This window comes from Carcharodon carcharias, chromosome 8 (assembly GCF_017639515.1).
Source record: "Carcharodon carcharias isolate sCarCar2 chromosome 8, sCarCar2.pri, whole genome shotgun sequence".
Taxonomy (NCBI): Eukaryota; Metazoa; Chordata; class Chondrichthyes; order Lamniformes; family Lamnidae; genus Carcharodon; species Carcharodon carcharias.
The window spans coordinates 85,984,612-86,007,288 of record NC_054474.1 but is presented as its reverse complement, the minus strand read 5'-3'; the positions used below and the strand labels follow the sequence as shown (position 1 = coordinate 86,007,288).

Genomic DNA, 22,677 nt, shown 5'->3' with positions numbered 1-22,677 from the left:
ATTTATATGGCTGGTCCAGTTCAGGTTTTGGTCAGTGGTAACCCCCAGGACATGGATAGTGAATTCATCTACCTCCCCCCACCATATGAAGTGTTAAAAACATACAGTCAATGCAAGTTTTAATTTCAAATAAATACAATGAAGTTATAATACAAGAAACAGGCCAAAAAAGTATCATATTGGACTTGAAACATTAACACTGTTTCTTTCTCTGCAGTTGCTGTCAGACCTGCTGAATTTTTCCAGCACTTTGTGTTTTTATTTCAGATATCCAGCATCCGCACTATTTTGTTTTTATGTTACCACCTATTACGCTATCCAATTGTGCTGGTTCACAAAACATTTTACGTTTGTGATTCTGCAAATAATTTTTATTGGAATCCTGGACAGTGATTTAACTCGCACAATAGTGAGCCCACTTTAGGCACAATACTCTGCCCAAAATGGAAACTATGAGCGGGATTTTTACCTTGTTGGGTGGGCCTGGGGGTGGCCGCGAAACCAACCGCCGTCTGCGATCGGGTCCCGACATCGATTTCCCGCTGGCCGGCCGTTAATTGGAAATGTGTTCTGCAACGCTCAGTGATGCCGGGGTTTGGGGGGGAGGGGAGGGCGGGGAAGTTCGCACATGTGCACAAGTGTACTCAGTGAGTGCCTCAGGGTTGCTGAAGATTTTAAAAATCTGACAAAAAAAAACTTACCAATGTTAAAAACATGTCCCCTCTTGTGATTCTGTCACATGGGCAGGGACATGTTTTAAATAAAATTTCAAATTTTTAGTTTCATTTTTAATTGCTGTTGGAAATCTCACCCTGCCTGTGGATGAGGCTTCTTAAAAAATCCAAAGGTTGTTTAGCCTTTTCATCTGCCCGCCAACCATAAGGCTGGACAGTCAACAAAAAATTTCATTCAATTATAATTTTAATGGCCTTGATAGGCCTAATAATTGTTGGCAGGCGCGCTGCTGACTCACGCAAGTGCCTGCCTATCAAAATATCGCGCAAGTGCGCAATGACATCGGGGCACTCGCTTGATGTCATCATGTGTCATTCTACACTCGAGCAGGTTGGGCGTGTGCCAGCCCACTCAGCACAAATTTCCTCCTTATGTCCTCACATGTGGCCAGTTTCCATGAGTAACACCATGTGTGATCCATTGACACATTTTAATTTAACGTATACCAAAAATCAAAAGTAAAGAGTTTGAGGAACAGCTTAAAATCTGTCTAACTTGATGTTTTTGGTAAATGAAACAGGTTTGCTTTGACAGATGTCCTCATACCAAGCCCCCTCCAGATACTGCAGATTATCAGTGCTCTGTACTTACAGTGTCTTGAGCCCAGAGAGACCAGCAAACATTCGGCTATGGACCATTTCCAACTCATTTCCAGTCAGCAATAATTCCAAGACTCCTGAAGCCCCATTGAATACTCCCTCCCGGATATCTCGGATCTTGTTGTTGCTCAAGTTTCTAATGAGTGATGGTGAAAAATATTAATTCCAATAAAAAAGATGAGAAATAATATGTAATTTATATTCCATTCCTCTTTCCAAAAGCATTTCCGATGTAGTCGTCCAACATAAACAATTTTTATGATTAGCCTTGCACAAATTTGGAAAATTAAAATGTTCCATGGAAACAGCAGCAAACTGTTGATGAAAAATGGACAAATCCAAAACCCATTTTCTAATTCTCCATATTGTTAAAATACATTTTTAATCAAGTCCCCTTTTTAATTATAATTTAATCTATTTTATTAATGTTATGGGTGGCACTGTATTTTAACAGTGCCTGTTTATACTGTTCTATTAGGTACGCAGTCTGGTTTCCAATCCAATTCATGCAGATGGAAAGAAGCTTTCTTTGTCAGATGGCAATTAAAGGTCCATGGTAAAATGAGTTTGGGCAGTCTCTTAATGCAGTTCCCAGAGGAAGCAAGTCCAGAGCACAAATCTGCCCATAATTCAGCACTAATTGGGCAGTACACCTCGGAATATGTACAAAGATAGATGGTGTAGGAAACAGAAATGTCACATTGATGCAAATAGGGAATGCTCTTCAAGCATGTTACTGGGGCAATATAAAGGGAGGCCTTGAACTCTCTCTAACCCCTGCTATGTTAGAACTGAAAATGCTTAATATAGACTAAGGTGCTCCATTTCTTAGCCTGTGACTCCTCACACATGTATACACACGTGCACATGGATACTTACACACATGGATATGCACACTCACATAGACACACATGCATACATGGATATGTGGGCAAACACATACTGACAACAGAGATACGTGGAACTACACATAGATACACACACACAAATTCTTCACTTGGTAGGTAAATGCAAAAGTACGAATGCCAGAACTGAGTAATAAGGACATTGCTAAGAGACGCAGGTACACAGCTCAGCTGGTGCAATCATAATGTTTAGCTATTATCGCATTAGGGAATTTATCAACAGATCAGATGAGTTAAAATTTGATTAGAGAGTCAGTTTTGAAATGAGACAACTGTTATTATACAGCCAGGAGCCCATAGGCTTCCCAAATTGAATCTCAGTAATAGGAAAATCCATTTATAATCAACAAAACAAGGTTGCAAAGCTCAGCGACTTCTCTTTGTACCCCTCCATTGAGGAACCTTGTTGTTGATATGAGGAGTAGTACACAGTGTTACTAAGAATATTTTAACGACGAGTGAGACATAATGCAGAACACCGTGGAGTCAGTTCTTCCCAGATATCTCCCAAACTTTTCCTGACTCATACTGGGGCATTTCTAGTGGACAGAGAAATCTGATCTCCGTGTCCAATCTTCAAGCTATTTGACAAAGAGAAATGGATGAGAGACGAAAACCTACAGTGATTGAAACAGGGAAAAATCTGTTAAAAGGATTCTATGACAAAGTCTATGCCAAACTATCTTATGCTTAGCATGTTAGGAAAGGAGCCTTTGTATTTGATTCCTATGATACAGGCAAATAGAGCGTATGCTTGCCCAATATAGGTGGTTGACCCTCTTAAATGTGGACTATGAAAGTGGTGAGGCTCTGATATTGAGCTCAACACCGAAAACTTGCTCACCAAAAATTGAAAATTATAGTGCTGCAAATCAACAGTCAAATTGTAATCTTGGCTCCGATTTGGGTTGGACTTTAAAAATCCTTTCCTCCCTCCCTCTAAAACAATCTTACTGGCTCCCTTGGTGGCTGCTTTTTGATTGCCTGTTTAATTTTTCCAGGTGCAGGTTCTGAAGTTGGTCAGAGAGCAGAATTTCCTCCTCTCTCCTGCAACCAAAGTTTACAAATTGCATCTGGAAAAAATTAACAGGCAACTGAGTGATTAAGTACTGGAATGCCACTGTGAACTGCTCTTCATGTTCCACGGACATCAACCCAAGGGCTAATTCTGTTGAGATTTCATCGACAATCACTGAATGTCCAATTGGACCGAAGTGACCTCTCGGGGGTGATGCAGAAAAGGCAAAGCTGAACAGGAAATCCAGCAGTGACAGTGGGGAGGAGGTGGGATATACTGTGCAAGGACAACATGGAGAAGGTGAGGTAAAATCTAGGCTGAGCCAGGATAGCAAGGACAAAGAACCAAATTATGCCAGGGTAGTTGAGGCAAGGCACGATAATAAACCGATTGCACTGTTAAAACTAAAAATAACAAAGTGGGAGCTGCAGAATTGCTACAGCAGTCTTGGGGCAGAATTTTATGGCCCCTCCTGTCGGCGGGATCTTCCGGTCCCACCAAAGTCAATGGACTCTTGAACAGCTCGCCGCATTTTCCAGCCCATCCCCATCGTAACAAAATTCCGTCCATGATATTACAAAATATGAAAAAGTTTTGAGAAGAAGATAGATCATAGTAGATCTTCCATCTGTTGTTCCAATGGCTCATTTAGATATGCACAAAACAATGAAAGTGGGCCACCTCATTGATTCCCAGAACTTCATATCTCCAGGGGTAGATGAGAAGGAAATCCGTGGAGTTGCTCTTAGTGTCTCCTAGCATTCAGATCAAGGTTGGTATTGGCAGAAGGAAGGCATCTCTGCTTGGTCAGGTGTGAAGAAAGAAATATATAAATTACAAAGTATTAGTGAAGCAACTCATTACTTGATAAACCATGTTCTGCCCTCAGAAGATCCCAAAGATGAATATCCTGAGCTGTTTAATTTCTGACTCTCTCCTGTGCAGCAAACATCAATCTATGCCATTCTGCTGCCACTCACTGAGAGCATGGTCATTGAAGATGAATTATCTCTGATTCATTTTCTTGTTGTTATTAGGAGATTCTCTAAAAAAAAGTAAATCAATTTGTTTTTTCCCTCAGAATCCTGGGAACTATTTTAAAGTAAAAAGGTGTTGAGGTATGAAATCTTGATGATTAGTAGATGGTAACAATGCAGGGTATCAATGCTGTTTACCCAGTCATATCGATTTTGAGGTTAAGTACTCATTGATTCACGCATGCTGCATGAGTGACTCTTTGTCTGTTTATTTTGGAGAGGCCAAAGCCTCTGAGGGAACATCAATCCAAAGCTATTATGTTATCCTGTTGTGCATTGTTGATTAGTTTCTTATCGTCCCCCTCCAATAGTGAAAGAAAAAGATTGAAACATACTGAGGCTTATTTATCATGTCCATGGGGCCAACATCCTGGCGGGTATAATGCCTGCAAGTTTCTGACTTACACTGCCGGTATGTGAGGTTCCTAATGCCAATACAGGTATGGAAGATTATTTCCTACCTTTTGGGCCCTTTGAGTCCCAATATCTTAATGATGAGGCAGAGCGACAGCTGAGAAGGAAAGAAAAGAAACAAATTCTGCACTCCAGATCCCACTACCTTGTGGAATGTCCTGCCCCATTTGCCCAAGGATCTCTGGGTTGAGAGTTAGCCTGTTCAGTCACATGAAAACCAATGGCAGAAAATCGTGACCTTGACTAAATGGTCCTCCTTGAATTAAGGGACAGTCGACGATGAAACGACTAATTACGTCATTCTGCAGATGCTCAGCATATGAGATTCTCAGTCATAAATAGCACAGAATTAATTACTTGTGCTATTTTCATAAGGATCATTGTGTCTTTAACTTAGAGGAAATTGGTACATTGATTTAATCACCGTTCTTCCTTTGAGCTAATCTAATTGGTTCTTTTAGTGTGAAGATTTGCATATTGGACATGATTTGCAAAATGTTCAAATCCAGATGGCCTGAATATCCATTGCATTTATAACATCTGTTTAATGTAGTTAAATATATGCAAAAGTATATTGAGTTTGATTGGGAGTCTCTATATCAAACAAGATTTTGACACTTGAGGGAACAAAAACAGGAGTTTGAAACAATGTGGGATTTTTAAAATATGTCTTGATCTAAGAATCAAGGCTAGCTTGAATAGTGAAAGACTTTGACCTTCAAAGGAAATGTTCCCTTATATTTATTTAATGGATAGTTGAATTCAATTGGAAGCCAGTCTTATGAAGGGTAATTGAACCATTACTGATATTCCCACATTTTATTTATATGCTTATAGCATTTGACAGTTGCTATGCTTTTGTCACTATTTATATGTAAATAAATGATGTGGGATTGTGGGGTTTGAGAGGTTCATTTCAATGGGATCATTTTACGTGAGGGATCCCTTGGGTTTCCATGGCTCTGCCACCAAAATTAAGGTGGATGAGCAGGGAAAAACCCCATGGAAATTATCCCTATGATTGCCTTAATCTGAAAGCTACTGCTCTGAATGCTAATATCAAAGACTTTAGAGAGAGGAGTAGTTGGACATGAATTTATGTTAATTCGAGTGAGCAGATTACTACAATCAGATAATTGTGAGTCTCTCAGGTACACATCACTGCACAGATGGAGTATCAGAGCTTTCAGATCGTAGAGGAACATGGTCCCCACAGGAACTATTAATAGACAGTTCAGAAAAAGCTAAGACCACAACAGTGTCATTGAATAGAAGAAGTCTTTTAGGGGGTTTTCCATCCATCTACTCATTATGGAGCACCTATAATCACCTCTTTCTTCAGAAAGCTTTCATGTACTCAGAACTTTACAATGCTTGAAGTGAATGCTGATTTGTAAAATCGAGACGGCACAATGGTGAATCACATTCAAAGACCAAAACATACCACCACAGAGCGCCAGGTGATCAGCTCCCCCACCTAACTACAAGCAGGAGATTGGGAGATGGAAATAAACAAAGAGGTAAAACAAAAATTCCTGGCATAAACCATAACATGCATTGTGTCACAGACAGAATGTATTTTCTCTCTTACTGCCCATAAGCAATATGGAAGGAGGTATTTTCTTACCCATGGAGTGTGTATTCCAATTAAATAATTCAGAAGCAAGCTTTCATGGGTTTAAAATAAAAATAGTTATTTATTATCACACACAAGGCAACTTCACACACTCAGGCTCATGCACACACAAACACATGTACACACACACACAAAGATTGGATACAGATAAATGTAGTACACTTTTACCGATTACAGTAAATTCAGTCTCCGATTTACGGTTTCCAGTCTCCCATGAGGCAGACCTGAGGCTTTTTGAATGAATTAGATATTTAATGTTGAAGTGAGGGTCTTGTAAAGTGAGTGGTTCACAGCAAGTGAGCTTTCTTGTACTCGAATATCTACAAGGTTGGTGCTCAGGTGAGCTTGAAATTAGAAAAGGTTAAGTGCTTTGCCTGCTTGATGACTTATTGCCATTTTCAGAGTCTGGTTCTAGATTGGCTGATGACTCACAGTTCTCAAAAGGCTTTTTCTGAAGCTGATGAGTTATCAGTGTTCTTCTGTAGTCAGCCCTGGTCTCTTTTGGGTCTTTGTATAATAAAGGATCTCAGTATCAGAAGCCAGTTTTGGTCACATGGTCAATGGTCATTGTCCAACCAGAATGGCTTAAAGCTAAGAGGCCATTGATATACAATAGGAGATAGGTGATGGCCTTTTACACTTAATGGTGGACAACTGGTCTCACCAGCTTACTTTAGTTCAACTGCAAAACTGGAGACATACGGTGGGATTTTCCACACCTGCCCGCCACCGCAATCTTTCGGTCCCACAGCAAGTCAATGGACTTCTGGCTGGGGCGCCGCCTTGCCCACAACGGGTTCCACCCATGACGGGGGCAGAAAATCCCAGTCATAGAGTCTAGGAGTCCATTGATCCTATGTTTTGAGTAAGCTTTGAAGAATGGCAGGTGTGAATTCCACAGATAAAATTCTTCTTGGTGTGTCCTTTCCAGGGAGAGGCCCCCCAACCATGATTATTCAATTCGTAACTTTCAGGAAGCTTGATAGCTTGTGTTGAATAAGCAAAGGTCACTTACCCTTTGGCATCCACAAGTAAAATACAGTTCTAGGACCTTCCATATAAGCTCGGTTCATGTTCATGTGTAAAGTTATGAATATGACATGCCTTCACTGGGCATGACAATTGTTACTTTTGATATTGGTTTAGACACCAGTGATAGATCGAGAAACCATTTTTTATTCTTCCAATGTTGCTTACACCAGATTAAGAAGTCCTCTATCAAATGACTACCATACATTATTCAGAGGAAGATCCTCATCTACCCTTCAACGACATTTACAACATTACCTCAGCACTATCCCATAATTGTTTTCTGTGGAGAACTTAAGACAGATACTGAGGGTGGTTTGTTATGGGGGGGGCAGGGGGTGGGGGGGGGGGGGGGGGGGGGGGCGCGGTGGGGGGGGTGGATGCGGTGGCACAGGGAGTGTGGTATATGTTTGATAAACTCACATTTTACGTAGGTTCGGTAGCTTCTTGAAGATGCCTGTTGCCTCCAGGATGGTCAGTTCATTGTCATTTAACCTCCTGAACCACAAAAAAGAGACAATTAGCGGGGTTAACGCTTCATGTATCAGAATTGTGAAGAAACCTTCAACGGGGAGAAACAATTTATAAACTGAGCTACAGTTCAAGCATTAGTGTACAATGGGTAAAAGAGACACTTGCTAAGGTGGATTTTACATGTGTGTGTGTTTGGGGGGTGGCGGGGTTGGAAAAAAGCCACCCCACAACACTAAAACATTGCCCACAGACTAAACAAGCTGAGAATGGGGTTTCCAACCCTCAAAGAAAGTCCCGCTTCTGAGATCGGTCAGCCTAACACATTGGCCAGCAGTCCCATGAAGATGACAGCAATGGATCGTGGACTTGGCTAAGTCTGGGATTTTAGGGTAGCAAGGAATCGAGCACCCTAGGGAGGGCTGTGAGCAGAGTGGGGAGTCAGGTTTTGGAGGCCAAGCGGGGAGGCACAAAGGCAGGATATCATCTCTGAGGGGGGAAGGTGGGGGTCCCTGATGCTGCACACAGGGTGCTCCCCTCAAAGGATGTAACCCACTCCCTGTCATTCCCACTTTTTCATTATGGTGTGGGCAGCATAATATTCTGGTCAGTTGGCTTGTTAACAAGCTCAATTGCAAATAATTATTTTGTTTAAATGGTGGGTGGGCTGCCAATTTCAGCCCCCACCTGCCTAACACATAATGGGAACCTGGCATGTTGACGTCAGGTTCACAACTTGGCGTCATCATGCAAGATTTTACACATGTGTGGCTGGCAACATTCCCAACTTCCATGCGTAAATTCCCTGTCCTAGGTTTCTGCCATTGCATAATCAACCTTGGGAAAGATACAAAATAACCATCTGGGCCCATCAGCAGTGTTTCGGTCCATGTTTTGATCCTGCTATTTCAGACTGCTTTCATCCTTTTCCAATTTGCACTCATACTGGAATTCCTTTGATCCCTGTTGAATCTGGAGCCTGTCCCACTCCCTTTTCAGTTATGCCTGCATTCACTGCACTTCATATCAGTTTCTCCCATATCTCTAACAAATCTGCATGTTATGTAGTTGCATCACAATTCACCTTCAGCTTGAACAAGTGCGAACAGGGCACAGAGGGGTTTATCCTATCTACTGAACAGAGACTCCCTCACCCTACTCTCCAAACTCAATCTCTGCTCTCTCACATTATTTGTTCCAGTTTTTGACCCTCCCTTTCCTGAAGGTTGGGGTACGGTTTTCAGAGCACAGCAGTCCAAGTGGTCATTCTCTCTATACGTCAAACCTGGACAACATACATTGGCAGGATATTTCAACACGAAGGGTATCACAGCAGAATCTGAACCCTGTGCTCCTGAACATGAATCATCTAGGATGGTGTAGAGAATGATTGAGAAATAAGATCATGGCTACTATTTCCTGCTGACCAGGCCAAGCACACCATATTGTCATCCTGGTTGAGATAGGCTAACTGAGATCTTCAGCTTGGTCTACATGGCTAAGTATCACAGAGAAAGCAATACATTTATCTAATAAGCTTCAGGGGAAGCTCACTTGCCCATAATATATCTGGTGTGCAGTGATATTGCAGTCAATTCAATTCTGTCTCTTAACCTCAGCGTGTTCCAACAATTTTAGTTGCGTCTCCACTTTCAAAAAGCCAAGGTATCACTTAGCAGAGTGATGTTATGTAGTTATTGTTTGGTTAGGAGGGTGAAACTTCTCCCTCTGTATTAGCAGCGAGGCAGTTAGCCTCACAGTCAGACTTACAGTTCAGTGGTGTATTCCGGAACATGGCTGGGTATTCTGGTGAGCTTCTGGTTGGAGCAGTCCACGACTGTGCCCTCACAGCGACATTTCTCGGGGCAAACCAGATCCATGAAGCAGTCACCACTTAGCTTGGTCCGGTAGTCCTCTGATCCTGTACACAATACCGATCATAACCAATTAGGTGCATTAAAGACAATGTCCCTCTTCATTCTTCAAATTTGATTTGATGTGACCTTCAACTATGCTTACACACAAGACAAATATTTAAAGACCATCAGTGTGGGCTGGCATGGTGGCACAGTGTGTAATAGTGCCAATATGGCATGGATCTTGATTGACTGGCCAGATACTGAGTTCTAATTTGCATACAAAAACTGACGGACAGGTAAAAATCAACTGGTCCATCCAGTCTGTTCCACAAGTGATCTCATCTCACCTGTGCTGTCACTCCATTCCAACTGGTGCTTCTTGAAGAAGAGAAAAATTGGGTCAACATTCCCCACAGACTACTGGAAAACGTTTACAGGATTGGAGAATGATTGGGAACCTATCGCTCAATCTGCAGACTGTAAGGAGGCAGTGATCAAATCCTGGTTCTACCTTGACAAGTGTGATCATGATTTAGTTAATGTTACAGTAGATAAGATTCTGTTATAAAAGGATGATTAAGTCATGAGGAGGCACAGTCTTCTTCTCTACTCACTGCTTGTGAGTAGATCCTCTTCCTAGGGTTGCTCAGTTGAACTGCACTTGGATTAAGGGGTAGCACTGGACTTAGGAGCAAGTGTAGGCCATTTTGCCCTTCAACCCTGCTTTGCCATTCGATAAGATCATGGCTGATCTGATTGTGGCCTCAACAGTAGTAATGCAGTGACTATGATCCTGCATTAGAAATCCAGAAACTGGGAGTTCAAATCCCACAATGGTAAATTTAAATGGAATGTCACACAACACTCAAGAAACTCGACACCAGCAAGCACACAGTAGTTTATTTTATCAGCCCACCACCTGCTCAAATCCACATGTTTGCCACAATGCACAATCTGTAATATGCACTGCAGCAAGTTACCAATCTTACTTCAACAAATATGATCTTTCACTAAAAATTAGTCAAGTCTACTTAAGTTCATTTACTGCAAAAGCAGTCATAATCATAGGAACATCATTAATTACCTCCAAGTTCCATTTCATGTCACACGTGATCTTGACTTGAATGTATATCACTGTTCCTTCATTGTCGCTGGGGGCAATATCCTGGAATCCCGACCTAACCTGATTGCGGCAGCACCCATAAGCACTATAGCAGTTCAAGGAGAAGACACATCACCTCCTTCTCAGGGCAAGTAGGGATGGGTAATAAAAGCAGCCTTGCCAGTGAGTCCCATATCATGAAAACAAATTTGAATCAAATTAAATTAAAATTGAATTCAATAAATCTGATAAGTTATGGGCTGGCAGCAGGGCAAAAATTACCCTCAGGGCTGTTGTTATAGAAACTGAACTGATGCCCTTCAGGGAAGTGAACCTGCTATCCCTGTCTATCTTGCTGACATGTGGCACCAATCCCATATTATGTGGTTGACTTGTAATACCCTTTGAAGCAACCTTGCTACTGCTTGTTGTCAAAACTATCAGGGAGAGGACAATTGAAGCCAGTGGGACTCAGGGGGAAATCTCTTCAATGGAGGGAGTCATACGTAGCACAAAGGAGCTCCTTACAGCAGTGTCCTGGTCCCAACCATCTTCAGCTGCTTCATCATCAACATGCTTTACCTCCCCTCCATCATAAAGTCAGAAGTGGGGATGTTCGCTGTGTTCAGTCCCAGTCACCGCTCCTCAGAAAATGAAGCAGTCCGTGCTCGAATGCAGCAAAACCTGGACAACATTCAGGCTGATAAGTGGTGAGGAGCATTTGCACCATACAAGTGCCAAGCAATGACTATTTCCAAAAGGAGAGAGTCTAACTATGTCTCTTTGATGTTCAACAGCATTACCATCGCTGATTCTCCCAACATCAACATCTTAGGAGTTAATATTAACCAGAAACTGAACTGGACCAACCATATAAATACTGTGGCTACAAGAGCAGGTCAGAGGCAGGATATTCTGCTATGAGCGACTCACCTTCTTTTAACCATCTACAATTCAGGAGTGCGATGGAATACTCCCTACTTGCCTGGATGAGTACAGCTCCAACAACACTCAAGAGGTTTGACACCATCCAAGACAAAGTAGCCCACTAGGTCAGCACCCCATCCACTACCTTAAATATTCAGTCCCTCCACCACCAGTGCAAGGTGGCAGAAGTGTGTATCATATACTATGCACTGTAGCAACTTGACAAGGTTTGTTCACGGCACCTTTCAAACTCACAATCTCTACCAGCTGGGAGGACAAGGGTAGCAGCACCTGGAAACAAGCACCACACTATCCTGACTTGGAAATATATCGCCGTTCCTTCATTGTCGCTGGGTCAAAATCCCAGAACTCCCTATCAGCACAGTTCAAGGAGGAGGCTCACCACCACCTTCTCAAGGGCAATTAGGGATGGGCAACAAATGTTGCCCTTGTCAGCGACAGCAACATTCCATGAAAGAGTAAAACAAGTAAATAAATGTGGCCTTTCCAGCATTCAAGCCCATCTCCCAAAACAAATATTACAAAACAGAGCCAGATCTCCTTATGTTAATTAACTGGAAATATATTTTTAATCATTAAATAAAACAGCCCCACAATACCTATTATTCTGTTTTCCAAGCTCTCCGATCACTTTGCAATATAATTGTTTTCAGGCTTTGCCAATTCAGTCTATGTTTTCATTCTAAATACTTACATACATGTTGGTAACATACATAATGGCAGAGCATTATTTAAAAATCTTTAAAATTCAAGTTCACAGCACAGAGAAATCAGCAATGATATGGTTCAGTAGTCTAGCTCCTGTGGTGGTCTGATTTTTGTGGTGTCTGTATTAATGAAGGGTTTCTTTTGTTTCTTTTTATATTGGCCATCATTTGTGCAAATTAGTGCAGTGAAAATATTTACTGAAGTACTGTTCAGAAATGGGCAAGCTGTGGATCCTCTACGTGTGACAGTAATGTCACTACATCTGTTTATAGCCTTCATATCTCACTGTGTAAGGTTTGATTTGGCACAAAGTTACAGGGTGGGATTCAAAAGTATAGGGAAAAAGTCAATGGTTATGCAGGACCAAGAATAAGGAACCATTTTGGCAAATTTCAGTTTGCTCATTACTGACAAGCTGATCCCACAACATTGACTGGTGAAGTGCTTCTACACAGAGAGATAAACATACTCGTGGCCACTGCCAGGAATATCCAGGTAGTTGACTGCATAGCATTTTTGCAATAACAGCCTTAACTTCACCCCTGCCTCAGCTCATCTGCTGATGAAATCCTCATCCATGTTTTTCTTATATTTAGACTTAATTATTCCAATACTCTCCTGGCCAGACTCCCATCTTGCAAACTACAGAAATTTGAGCTCCTCCACAACTCTGCTGCTGTATCATAAGTCACTTCAAGTCCCCATGCTGGCTGAACTACATTAGCTTCAGTTCCAGTGACACCTCAAAATTTAAAAGTTCTCATCCTTGCTTTCAAATCTCTCCATGGCCTTGCCTCTCCTATCTATATAAACTCGTTCAACTCCACCACACTTCTTGATCTCTGCATTGCTTTAAATCTACACTCTTGCACATGCCCTTGATTTTCAACACCTCACCATTGGAGGCCAATTCAGTGCCTAGGGTCTAAGATCCAAAATTCCCTCCAAAAACCTCTCCACCTCTCTTTCGTGCTTTCCTTCTTTAAGACACTCCTTAACACATACCTCTTTGAGCAAGCTTTTAGCCACCTGACTTAACAGCCCCTCATGCGGCTGGGTGTCAAATTTTATTTGGTAATGCTCCTGTGGAGCACCTTGGAACTTAATTAGAACAGAAATAAACATAAAATAATATTTAAACACAGTAAGCTTATTGCTTCACCAGCTCTGTTTTTCCAAAAAGAAAGAGAACGACTGGTTTCTCCACAGCAGAGTAATCACCCAAAATTCATGTTGTTTCAACGAGGGCAGGTTCCTGAATATTTTCATCATCTTGTTGTCACTACTTTCATCAATATTTATTTACCCTGGTGATACTTGTCTGTCCAGCTACTAAAGTCAGTACAAATAATACACCCTAAAAAGGAGCCTTACAAACTTGGAAAACCCATAAACCACCTCTCTTGGGGAAATGCTGCAGCCAACTAGCCCATCTGGAGACAAGCACTGAAGCTTGTTTCAGCTTATATTTCAAGGACCATCCATGCCAAATTCACAACACCCAACGTTCCAGGAAGATGACCAGACATGGCGCAGCTATAGAAGATACCCCAAGCACCAACAACGACAACATGAACTGCCAGATCTGTTGATGTCCATGCCGATCCCACATTGCATTGAACTCTTCAGCCATGATTGGATCCACAGATGATGATGAAGTCACTTGCGGCTTTGAAATACTCAAACAAGAGGCATCTACCACTAATATGGCCCTTTCATTCAGACATTCAATATTATTTATCATTTTAATTACTTTTTCACTAATCATCCAGGTCTTGCATGGGTTATGTATAAGATAAGGGTCCTTCTGTATTGGTTCAAACAAATGCCTTAATCTCAATATATGAAGAATGCCTCCTCAACTGCACCAATACAACATACCTATTTCCAACACCAACTTTTCCTCAAGTGAGATTGGCAATTCATTTGCAATTATTGCTCCATTCTGTTTATTTTTTTTAAATGTGCCAAAGGGATCTGGATGAGTAATAAAATAAAAGCTGGAAATTTGAAATAAAACAGAAAATGCTGGAAAATCTCAGCAGGTCTGGCAGCATCTGTGAAGAGAGAAAAACAGAGTTAATGTTTTGAAGAAGAGTTATATTGGACTCGAAAATTTAACTCTTGTTTCTCTCTCCATACATGCTGTCAGACCTGCTGAGCTTTTCCAGGATCTGGATGAGACTGCTCAAACTCATTTAGCTTAGGGCATAAACCTTTAACAGAGAAAACCCAACTCCCAGAGGTGAAGAGGCATAGTAAAAAAATGTTTTCACTTCGCAGTAGGCCGTTGACTCCCACCACCACCACATCCCACTCTCCAAACCCCACAACATGTGTTCAAAAGATCATGGTTGATGTGTACCATGTCCCAGTTTTATACCCTTATCTAACAACAAATTATCAATCTTAGCCTTGAAAATTTCAATTGACCCCCAACATCCACTGCCTTTTGGTGGAACAAACTCTATATTTCCAGTACCCTTTGTGGTAAAAAGTGCTTCCTGATTTCACTCTGAAATGGCCCAGCTCTAATTTTCAGGTTGAGCCTACTTGTTCATAGTGGTTAAATAGGTTGCACTCTCACCTCTGAGTCAGAAGGTTATAAGTTCAAGTTCAAGTGCACTCCAGGATTTGAGCTTAAAAATCTAGGCCGACACTCAGTACAGTACTGAGGAAGTGCTGCGCTGTCAGAGGTGCGGTCTTCCAAATTAGATGTTAAACCAAGGCGTCATCTGTTTTCTCAGGTGGACTAAAGATCGCATACCACTATTTTGAAGAAGAGCAGGGGAATTATTCCAGGTACCCTGGCCAATATTTATCCCTCAATCAACATGACAAAAAGAAACAGATTATCTGCTCATTATCACTTTGCTATGTGGGTGGGAGCTCGCTGTGCACAAATTAGCTGCTACATTTTCCACATGACAACAGTGGCTATACTTCAAAAGTATTTCATTAGCTGAAAAGTGTTTTCCTGCAGCTGCGACAGGTGCTATATAAATGTAAATCTTTCTTTTCTCTGGATTCCACCACCAGAGAAATTGAATTATCTACTCTATCAAATCCTTTCATTATTTTATATACCTGAATTAGATATGCCCTCAACTTTCTAATCTCAAGGGAATACCTGTCCTTATAATTTAACCCTTTAAGCACTAATATCAACTCCAAGGCCAATATGTCCTTCCTATGGTTCTGCTCCCGAAACAGATAACATTACTCCAGATGAAGTCTGATCAAGACTCTGCACAATTCCCTCATTCTTGTACTCCAACCTCCTTGTGATAATGGCCAACATTATATTAGTCTTTTTAACTTAAGTTTTGTACCTGTGTACTAATATTTAGTGATCTGTGTACATGGGCACCCTTTTGTCCCTCAATAGCTCACCATTAAGAAGATATTCGAATTGTCCTTCTCAGGTCCAAAGTGGATGACCTCACACTTGCCCACTTTGAACTTCACCTGCCATAGTTTTGCTCACTCACTTAGTCCAAATTGACCTACTTGAACCAGAGAGAAAACAAAGGCTGACAAATACGGTTAACATGGAAAGAATCAGCAGGCTACTGGAGGACAGATCAGATGCCTGGAGTTGGGCACCCAGTGGCAGGCTGGAGTGCCACTCCAGCGCTCCTGGCAGCTTACAGGCCCTTCCTGTCTGAGTAAGGCTACAGCCAAAAGCCTCCATGGAGATGGGCTCTCCAGCATCAAGAGCCTTCCTACCATCCTCATTTGGGCAGAAAACCCATATCTATGCTATTTAAGGTCAAAATCTTAACTTTAACCAGCTCCACCTCCCCACTCCCGGCCAACCCCGAAGCGACTCAAAAACAAACCCAGCTACTGTTTCCTGCCTCCCATGGCAAATATTCAGCACATTATTTGTTACGCTCTTAAGATGAGGAATGTTAGTGCTGGCAGATTTCAGCTGCTCCGAGTCAGCATCAAACAAGACCAGGCTGACAGCTAAATGTAGAACAAAGCTCCCTCAGTCCCAACCTCAGAAGAACAGCAAGGTGATATTTCTACCAGTCCCCACACCAGCCATCTGTGGCCTGTTATTTGACATTTAATTGACAATTAGTGTCAAACTAGGCCCTAGCCTATTACTAGCTGGATTGAGACTGCCCAAACAGATAAGAGCCAGTAATTAGAGGAGGGTTTCATCTCATCAGTCTGGGCAGGAAGCCCACAAAATACTCATGGTTTAGAGCAGTTTAAGAAATCGTGCACAAAGAACCAACTGTGATCCAGCAAAGGTACAAGCACCTCTGGTCTAGTGCAGGAACAACCAACTGTCAATGTCATCGTTAGCACATTCCTCAGCTAATATCACCACCGTCAACTCCCCTTTGTCCTTTTGTTTATGACATCTTTGGCAATCTCTTCTTTGCATCCAACTATCACTGGCCCTCTATCTAGCTCTACCTGTCCCACCCTCCTTCAACCAGCTTATATTCCATCTCATTTCTATATTTCTTAGTTCTGATGAAGAGTCGCACAGACTCGAAACGTTAACTGTGTTCCTCTCCGCAGATGCTGTCAGACTTGCTGAGTTTTTCCAGGTATTTTTGTTTTTGTTTCAGCTCTCACCTGAACAGCTATAAGCAATTCTGATCAAGGGCACAAAGAACATATTGACATTTGGTACAGGTAAAATCAATTCAATACAAGGGCATTCAATCCAGCACACACAATCACCTCTAATCTAGAACACATATGACCAGATCTAATTTAGGAACTAGCAAGAAACCTTTTTAGAGTTAAAGTGCATCCACACACCAAGCCCTCCACCCCACCCCCAATATTTTGCATGCAGTGGTTGATGACGTTTGAATGTCTTGTATAAAGAAAGACAGATTTTCAGGTAGTAGCAGCAACTGAGAGAGTGTTCCTCGGGCAGGGAAAGCAGTGTGTGAAACCATTGCAGGTATTCCTGTGAATGATTAATGCTTAAGAGGAAAGAAGAAAATAATTATGTCCAGTTTTGGTTGCCACACATGATGAGGCCCTGGAAAAGGTACACAGGAGGGCAGCCAAAAATCATACCCAGTCTTCAGGCTCTTAGCAGCCAAAATAGACTTCAGTAGTTAGGGTTATTTTCATGAGAGAAAAGAGCTGTTTGAGAATGTAACTCTGAGGTTTTTAAAGTGATGATTTCATAAAATCATACTGTACAGAGGGAGACCATTCCACCCACAGTGCCCATGCCAGGTCTTTGAACGAGCTGTCTAATTTGTCCTACTCTCCTGCTCTTTTTCCACAGCCCTACAATTTTCTCCCCTTGAAGTATTTATCCAATTCCCTTTTGAAATTTACAGTTGAGTCTGCTTTCCACCTCCCTTTCAGGCAGCACATTCCAGATCATAACAATGAGTAAGAGAAATTCTCCTCACATCCCTCACATTGCCAATTACTTTAAATCTATGCCCTTTGGTTACCAACCCTTTTGCCATTAGAAGTCATTTCTGCACATTATTCCATCAAAACCCATCATAATTTCGAACACTTCCAATAAATTGCCCCTTAACCTATTCTGCTCTAAGGAGAACAACCTCAGTTTCTCCAGTGTCTCAACTCCTTTCTCCCTGGTAGCACTCAAAACTCCTCTGCACTCTCTCCAATACCTTGACATCCTTCCTAAAGTACGGTGACCAGAATTGGATACGGTACTGGCAAGATTAAAATTAAACAAATTAAAATTCAATGATTATCAAATACCCAAGCAAAGAGTCAAAAGGCTTCTATCTGGAGAGTTATTTCTACCCGGGAAGTATTTCTGTTCATGGGGATTCATCGCCACCTGGAGTTATACAGTTGTTATGGATTTCCTGCAGCTCGTCAATAGAAAACTGGGCAAGTAGCTGAGAGATGGGAGAACATTTTGAGTTATAAAAAGCTAGGTTGAATAGCTGAAAATGGGGAAAATCTTATGAGTTACCAAGGCTACCTTGTTTGATTACTTTAGGGGCTTGGAAAGGAAATTAGCAGAACATTCTTCCCCCTGCAAATCGACCTCTCCCAGGCGATTACATGACTGGGCAAAGGAGGGGCCCATTGATGGTACATGAGGTTGCACCATCTGGAAGGTTCAGGCTTGATTGTTCAGCTGCTCTTTCTCCTCATTCTTTTCATACGTTCTTCTGCTTGCATGAAACACTAATGTCTCCCAACTTGCCTATCCAAAATTCTGCTTCCTTCAGTCCAACCTTGAGTAGCAGTGGTGACTATCATAGAAATGGGTCCACAGACCTCACTGCTGTATTGGAATTGCATCAGAACAAATGGATGCAGTTAACCTGCACGAGGGGAAAATGAAGAAAAAACTGTCTTTTCATATTTTTATAAGATTTTTATACAGAACGTATATAGCATTATTTGGGTTGTGAGCTCTTTAACCCTTCCCGCCTTCCCTATTAATACCAAGTTGTGCTTACAATTAAACCATAGCAACTGTTCTAATGTTGCAGAGTGGTTGGAGATATTGAGCATTCTTTGATCTACTTGAGTGGCACCAGTATCCAGTAGCTTTGAGTCACATTTCAGACCATTTCATTTTTACCCTTGCCTCAGAAAACATCATTAGCATCCCCAGCTTGTTGTAGTGAGGTAGGAGGGGCTTGACATGCTGCAGAAAGACACAAGGCGTACCATGGTGCTTGACAAAACCATGTTTTACTCATAGCTTGGAACCACATGGTTAGATCAAGCACAACAGAACACCTCGCTTAGAATCAGAGCCAGTGTTAGGCAACGCCAAGGAGAGCAGAAAGGCAAGAGAGAACGAAGGAGGCTGGTGAGCACAATCTGGAAGCTCGGCTGGCAGTCAATGATTTATCCATGCAAAAACAAAAACATTAGAGTGCCAAATCATCCAATTAGAACAAGCTGTTAACTAGCATCACCAGGCAGGAGGACTCCACTGTCATTATAAACCCAGGTTGCAATTACAGATTACCTGGTTCAGTGATGAAATTCATAACCAGTTAGTAGATAGAAAAGGCTGTGAAAACTATCATTATTAATTTCAAAGCGCAGAGGAGCCTGGGCTGCAGACACAGTTCAGTGTCTGGATATTTCATGTCTGCTTAAATAAATCAATCCTGCTCTGTTGATTTGCAAAGTAATTAGTTAAGTCTTGCATCGCCGAGTACTATAAAGCACCCTCACACGGCACAACCTCAACCCACCAACCCCCACTAGCCCAGCCCTTACAAATGAAGAGAAACATTTTATAGATCGCCATAAGTTTGCAAATGCAAGATGTGGCCACTTTACACAAAGCTGGTTGAAGAAATGAGATACAGGAAAAAACATCAACTTGCATTTATATTGCATCTTTAATGTGCTAAAATATTCTAAGGCATTTCACAGGACGATAATCAGGCAAAATAATCAATAGAGCCAAAGGAAGAAATGTTAGAACAAGCGAGCCAAAGCTTGGTCAGCTGTATTTCACCTAAGTGACCAAGAACAACATTCACTCTTAGCAATTTGTCCATTTCCTTTCTCTCTTCATTGCATAGGCTCTGAAGATCCTAAATTAGGACTCACTAGATTTCCCAACAGCCTACAATGGAATTTAACTGACAGTACAACTTATAGAGCCCAAAGTTGTCTTGCTGTAATTACAACAAACAATATTTTACATCTGATCACCACCCCCATTTCCACGAACCCCCACTTCACCTGTGCCAGTCGTTGATCTTGTACACTTTCTCCTGATCAGTGCTTGTTTCGGATGTTACCTTGCGCTACAACAGCATTGAGAAGCAACACCTACCCTTAACAAGACACTGACAAACTACAAGCTGCTACCTATCTCACGAAAGCTCAACAATGACAAAACATTAAGGATGTAGTTTAACAACAGTGTCATGTCCTCCTGTAATCTTGAAATTAGGAAGACCACCTGCTCTTGCCCAGAGTCAAGCGCCAACTAATTTGTGCAAGACATTTGAGATTTATTGGATTTGATAGAGAGAAGTCATAAGCTCAGGCTTTATTTATTGAAGCTTTCATGTCACAGGTGATGTGTTAAGAATACTAAGCAGTAGGTAGCAAACCTCTGATGTTCACCTCTGATGGTGGTGATGCAGGCATGTAGCATTTACACTGATGGCACTCTGTTATTGGGTTTATTTCATGAATCCGAAAGCATCACAGCTTAGAAGTCCTTCTCCAGGCCTGCCAACTGTCCTCCCTTCAGGGTTGGGTTGCCAACCCTCCAGGATTGTCCTAGAATCTTGAGAAATTATAAATTAATCTCTTGGACACTGTTGAGAGCAACCCTGTAGAGAAACACAGGGCATTCAAGCATAATATAGACCCTTTTTTATCATCTTTGAACTCTTCTGTTTATTAGTTATAAAAATATGGAAGAGGGAAATAAAGCCAGATGACTGATGGTCATAAGAATGCAAGTAATAGGAGAAAGAGTAGACCACAGAGCCCATCAAGCTTGCTCCACCATTCAATACAATCATGGTTGATCTTGCGTTGATCTTGCAATGACTACATTGTCCCACCTGCTCCCCATATCCTTTAATTCCTTGAGACACCAAAATTTGTCAATCGCAGCCTTAAATATAGTCAACGATGGAGCATCCACAACCCTCCGGGGTAGAGAATTCCAAAGATTCACTACCATTTTATTGAAGTAATTTCTCCTTATCTCAGTCCTAAATGATCGGACCCTTATCCTGACACTGTGCCCCCATGTTTTAGGTTCCCCAACCAGCGGAAACAATCTCTCAGTTTCCACCCTATCAAACCCCTTCAGAATTTTTTAGGTTTCAGTGAGGTCGTCTCATTCTTCTAAACTCCAGAGAATATAAGCCCAGTTTACTCAGCTCAGCCTCTCATTGTAAGACAACCCACTCATCCCATGGACCAATTTAGTGAATCTTTGATGTAGTGCCTCCAATGCAAGTATATTCTTTCTTAAATGTGGAGGCCAAAACTAAGCACAGTACTCCAGATGTGGTCTCCAATACCTTGTACAATTCTAGACAGACTTCTTTATTCTTGTACACCAATTCTCTTGCAGTAAAGGCCAACATGCCATTTGCTTTCCGAATTGCTTGCTGCATCTGTATGCTAACTTTCTGCATTCCTTGTATGAGCACACCTAGGTCTCTTTGAATGTCAACACTTACAAGCTTCACAACTTTAGAAGAATATTATTCTGCTTTTATATTCTTATGACCAAAGTGAATATCTTCACACTTCCCTACATTATATTCCATCTGCTATCCTGTCTATTCATTTAACCTATCTATATTTCTTTGCAGTCTCCCTGCGTCCTCCCCACAGTTTACCTTTCCACCTAGCTTGGTATCATCAGCAAAGTTAGATACATTACTCTCTGACTTTTCATCTAAGTCATTAATGTAGATTGTAAATAGCTGAGGCCACAGCACTGATCTTTGCTGCACTCCACTATTCATTGCCCATCAACTTAAAAAGCCATGTTTATGCCCACTCTCTGCTTCCTGTTAACCAATCCTATTTCCATGCTGATACATTACTCTCAACTCCATGAACCCTTATTTTATCTATTAACTTTTTGTGCGGCACCTTATCAAGTGCTTTTTGGAAATCCATGTATACTACATCTACTGGTTCCCCTTTATCTACCCTACTAGTTACATCCTCAAAAAATTCTAATAAATTTGCCAAACAGGACTGTTCCATTTAGTACAACCATGTTGACTTGGTTTAATCATACAATGCTTTCGTAAGTGCAGAATTCCGAGGTGCAGAGGGATTTAGGTGTTCTAGTGCATGAGTCACAAAAAGTTAGCTTGCAGGTTCAGCAAGTAATTAACTTCCTTAATAACAGAAGTCTTAACAACGCATTTAGAAAAGCACAGTCGAGGATCATCCAATCAGGTGGAAAGGTAAGCTATGGGGAGGACACAGGGAGACTGCAAAGAAATATGGACAGGTTAAATGAATAGGCAACAGGATAGCAGATGGAGTATAATGTAGGGAAGTGTGAAGATATTCACTTTAGTCATAAGAATATAAAAGCAAAATTAAAAAAAGCACAGTCGAGGATCATCCAATCAGGTGACTAAGGGCCTGACTTTAACTCAATCAAACCCTGTAGCGTAGAGCCCATTCTGTTGCTCTTCTGTTGGGAGGCATAAATACAATGTTCAATAATGGCTGCTTGTAGTTGAGCTTTGTGTTCATGTTACTCAGT

The 22,677-nt window shown here is 41.5% G+C and overlaps 1 protein-coding gene across 2 annotated transcripts in view; it reads right to left on the bottom strand.

Annotated features, from left to right (window-relative positions):
- The window catches only part of LOC121280945 (slit homolog 3 protein-like), a 738,609-nt gene that overhangs the window by 279,715 nt on the left and 436,217 nt on the right, over window positions 1-22,677 (bottom strand). For both annotated transcript variants that reach the window (XM_041193415.1, XM_041193416.1), the window contains 3 exons: window positions 9,615-9,765; window positions 7,797-7,871; window positions 1,327-1,470 (listed from right to left, as the gene is read on the bottom strand). In XM_041193415.1, the coding sequence (XP_041049349.1) occupies window positions 1,327-1,470; window positions 7,797-7,871; window positions 9,615-9,765 (370 nt within the window). The remainder of the gene's footprint in view (window positions 1-1,326; window positions 1,471-7,796; window positions 7,872-9,614; window positions 9,766-22,677) is intronic.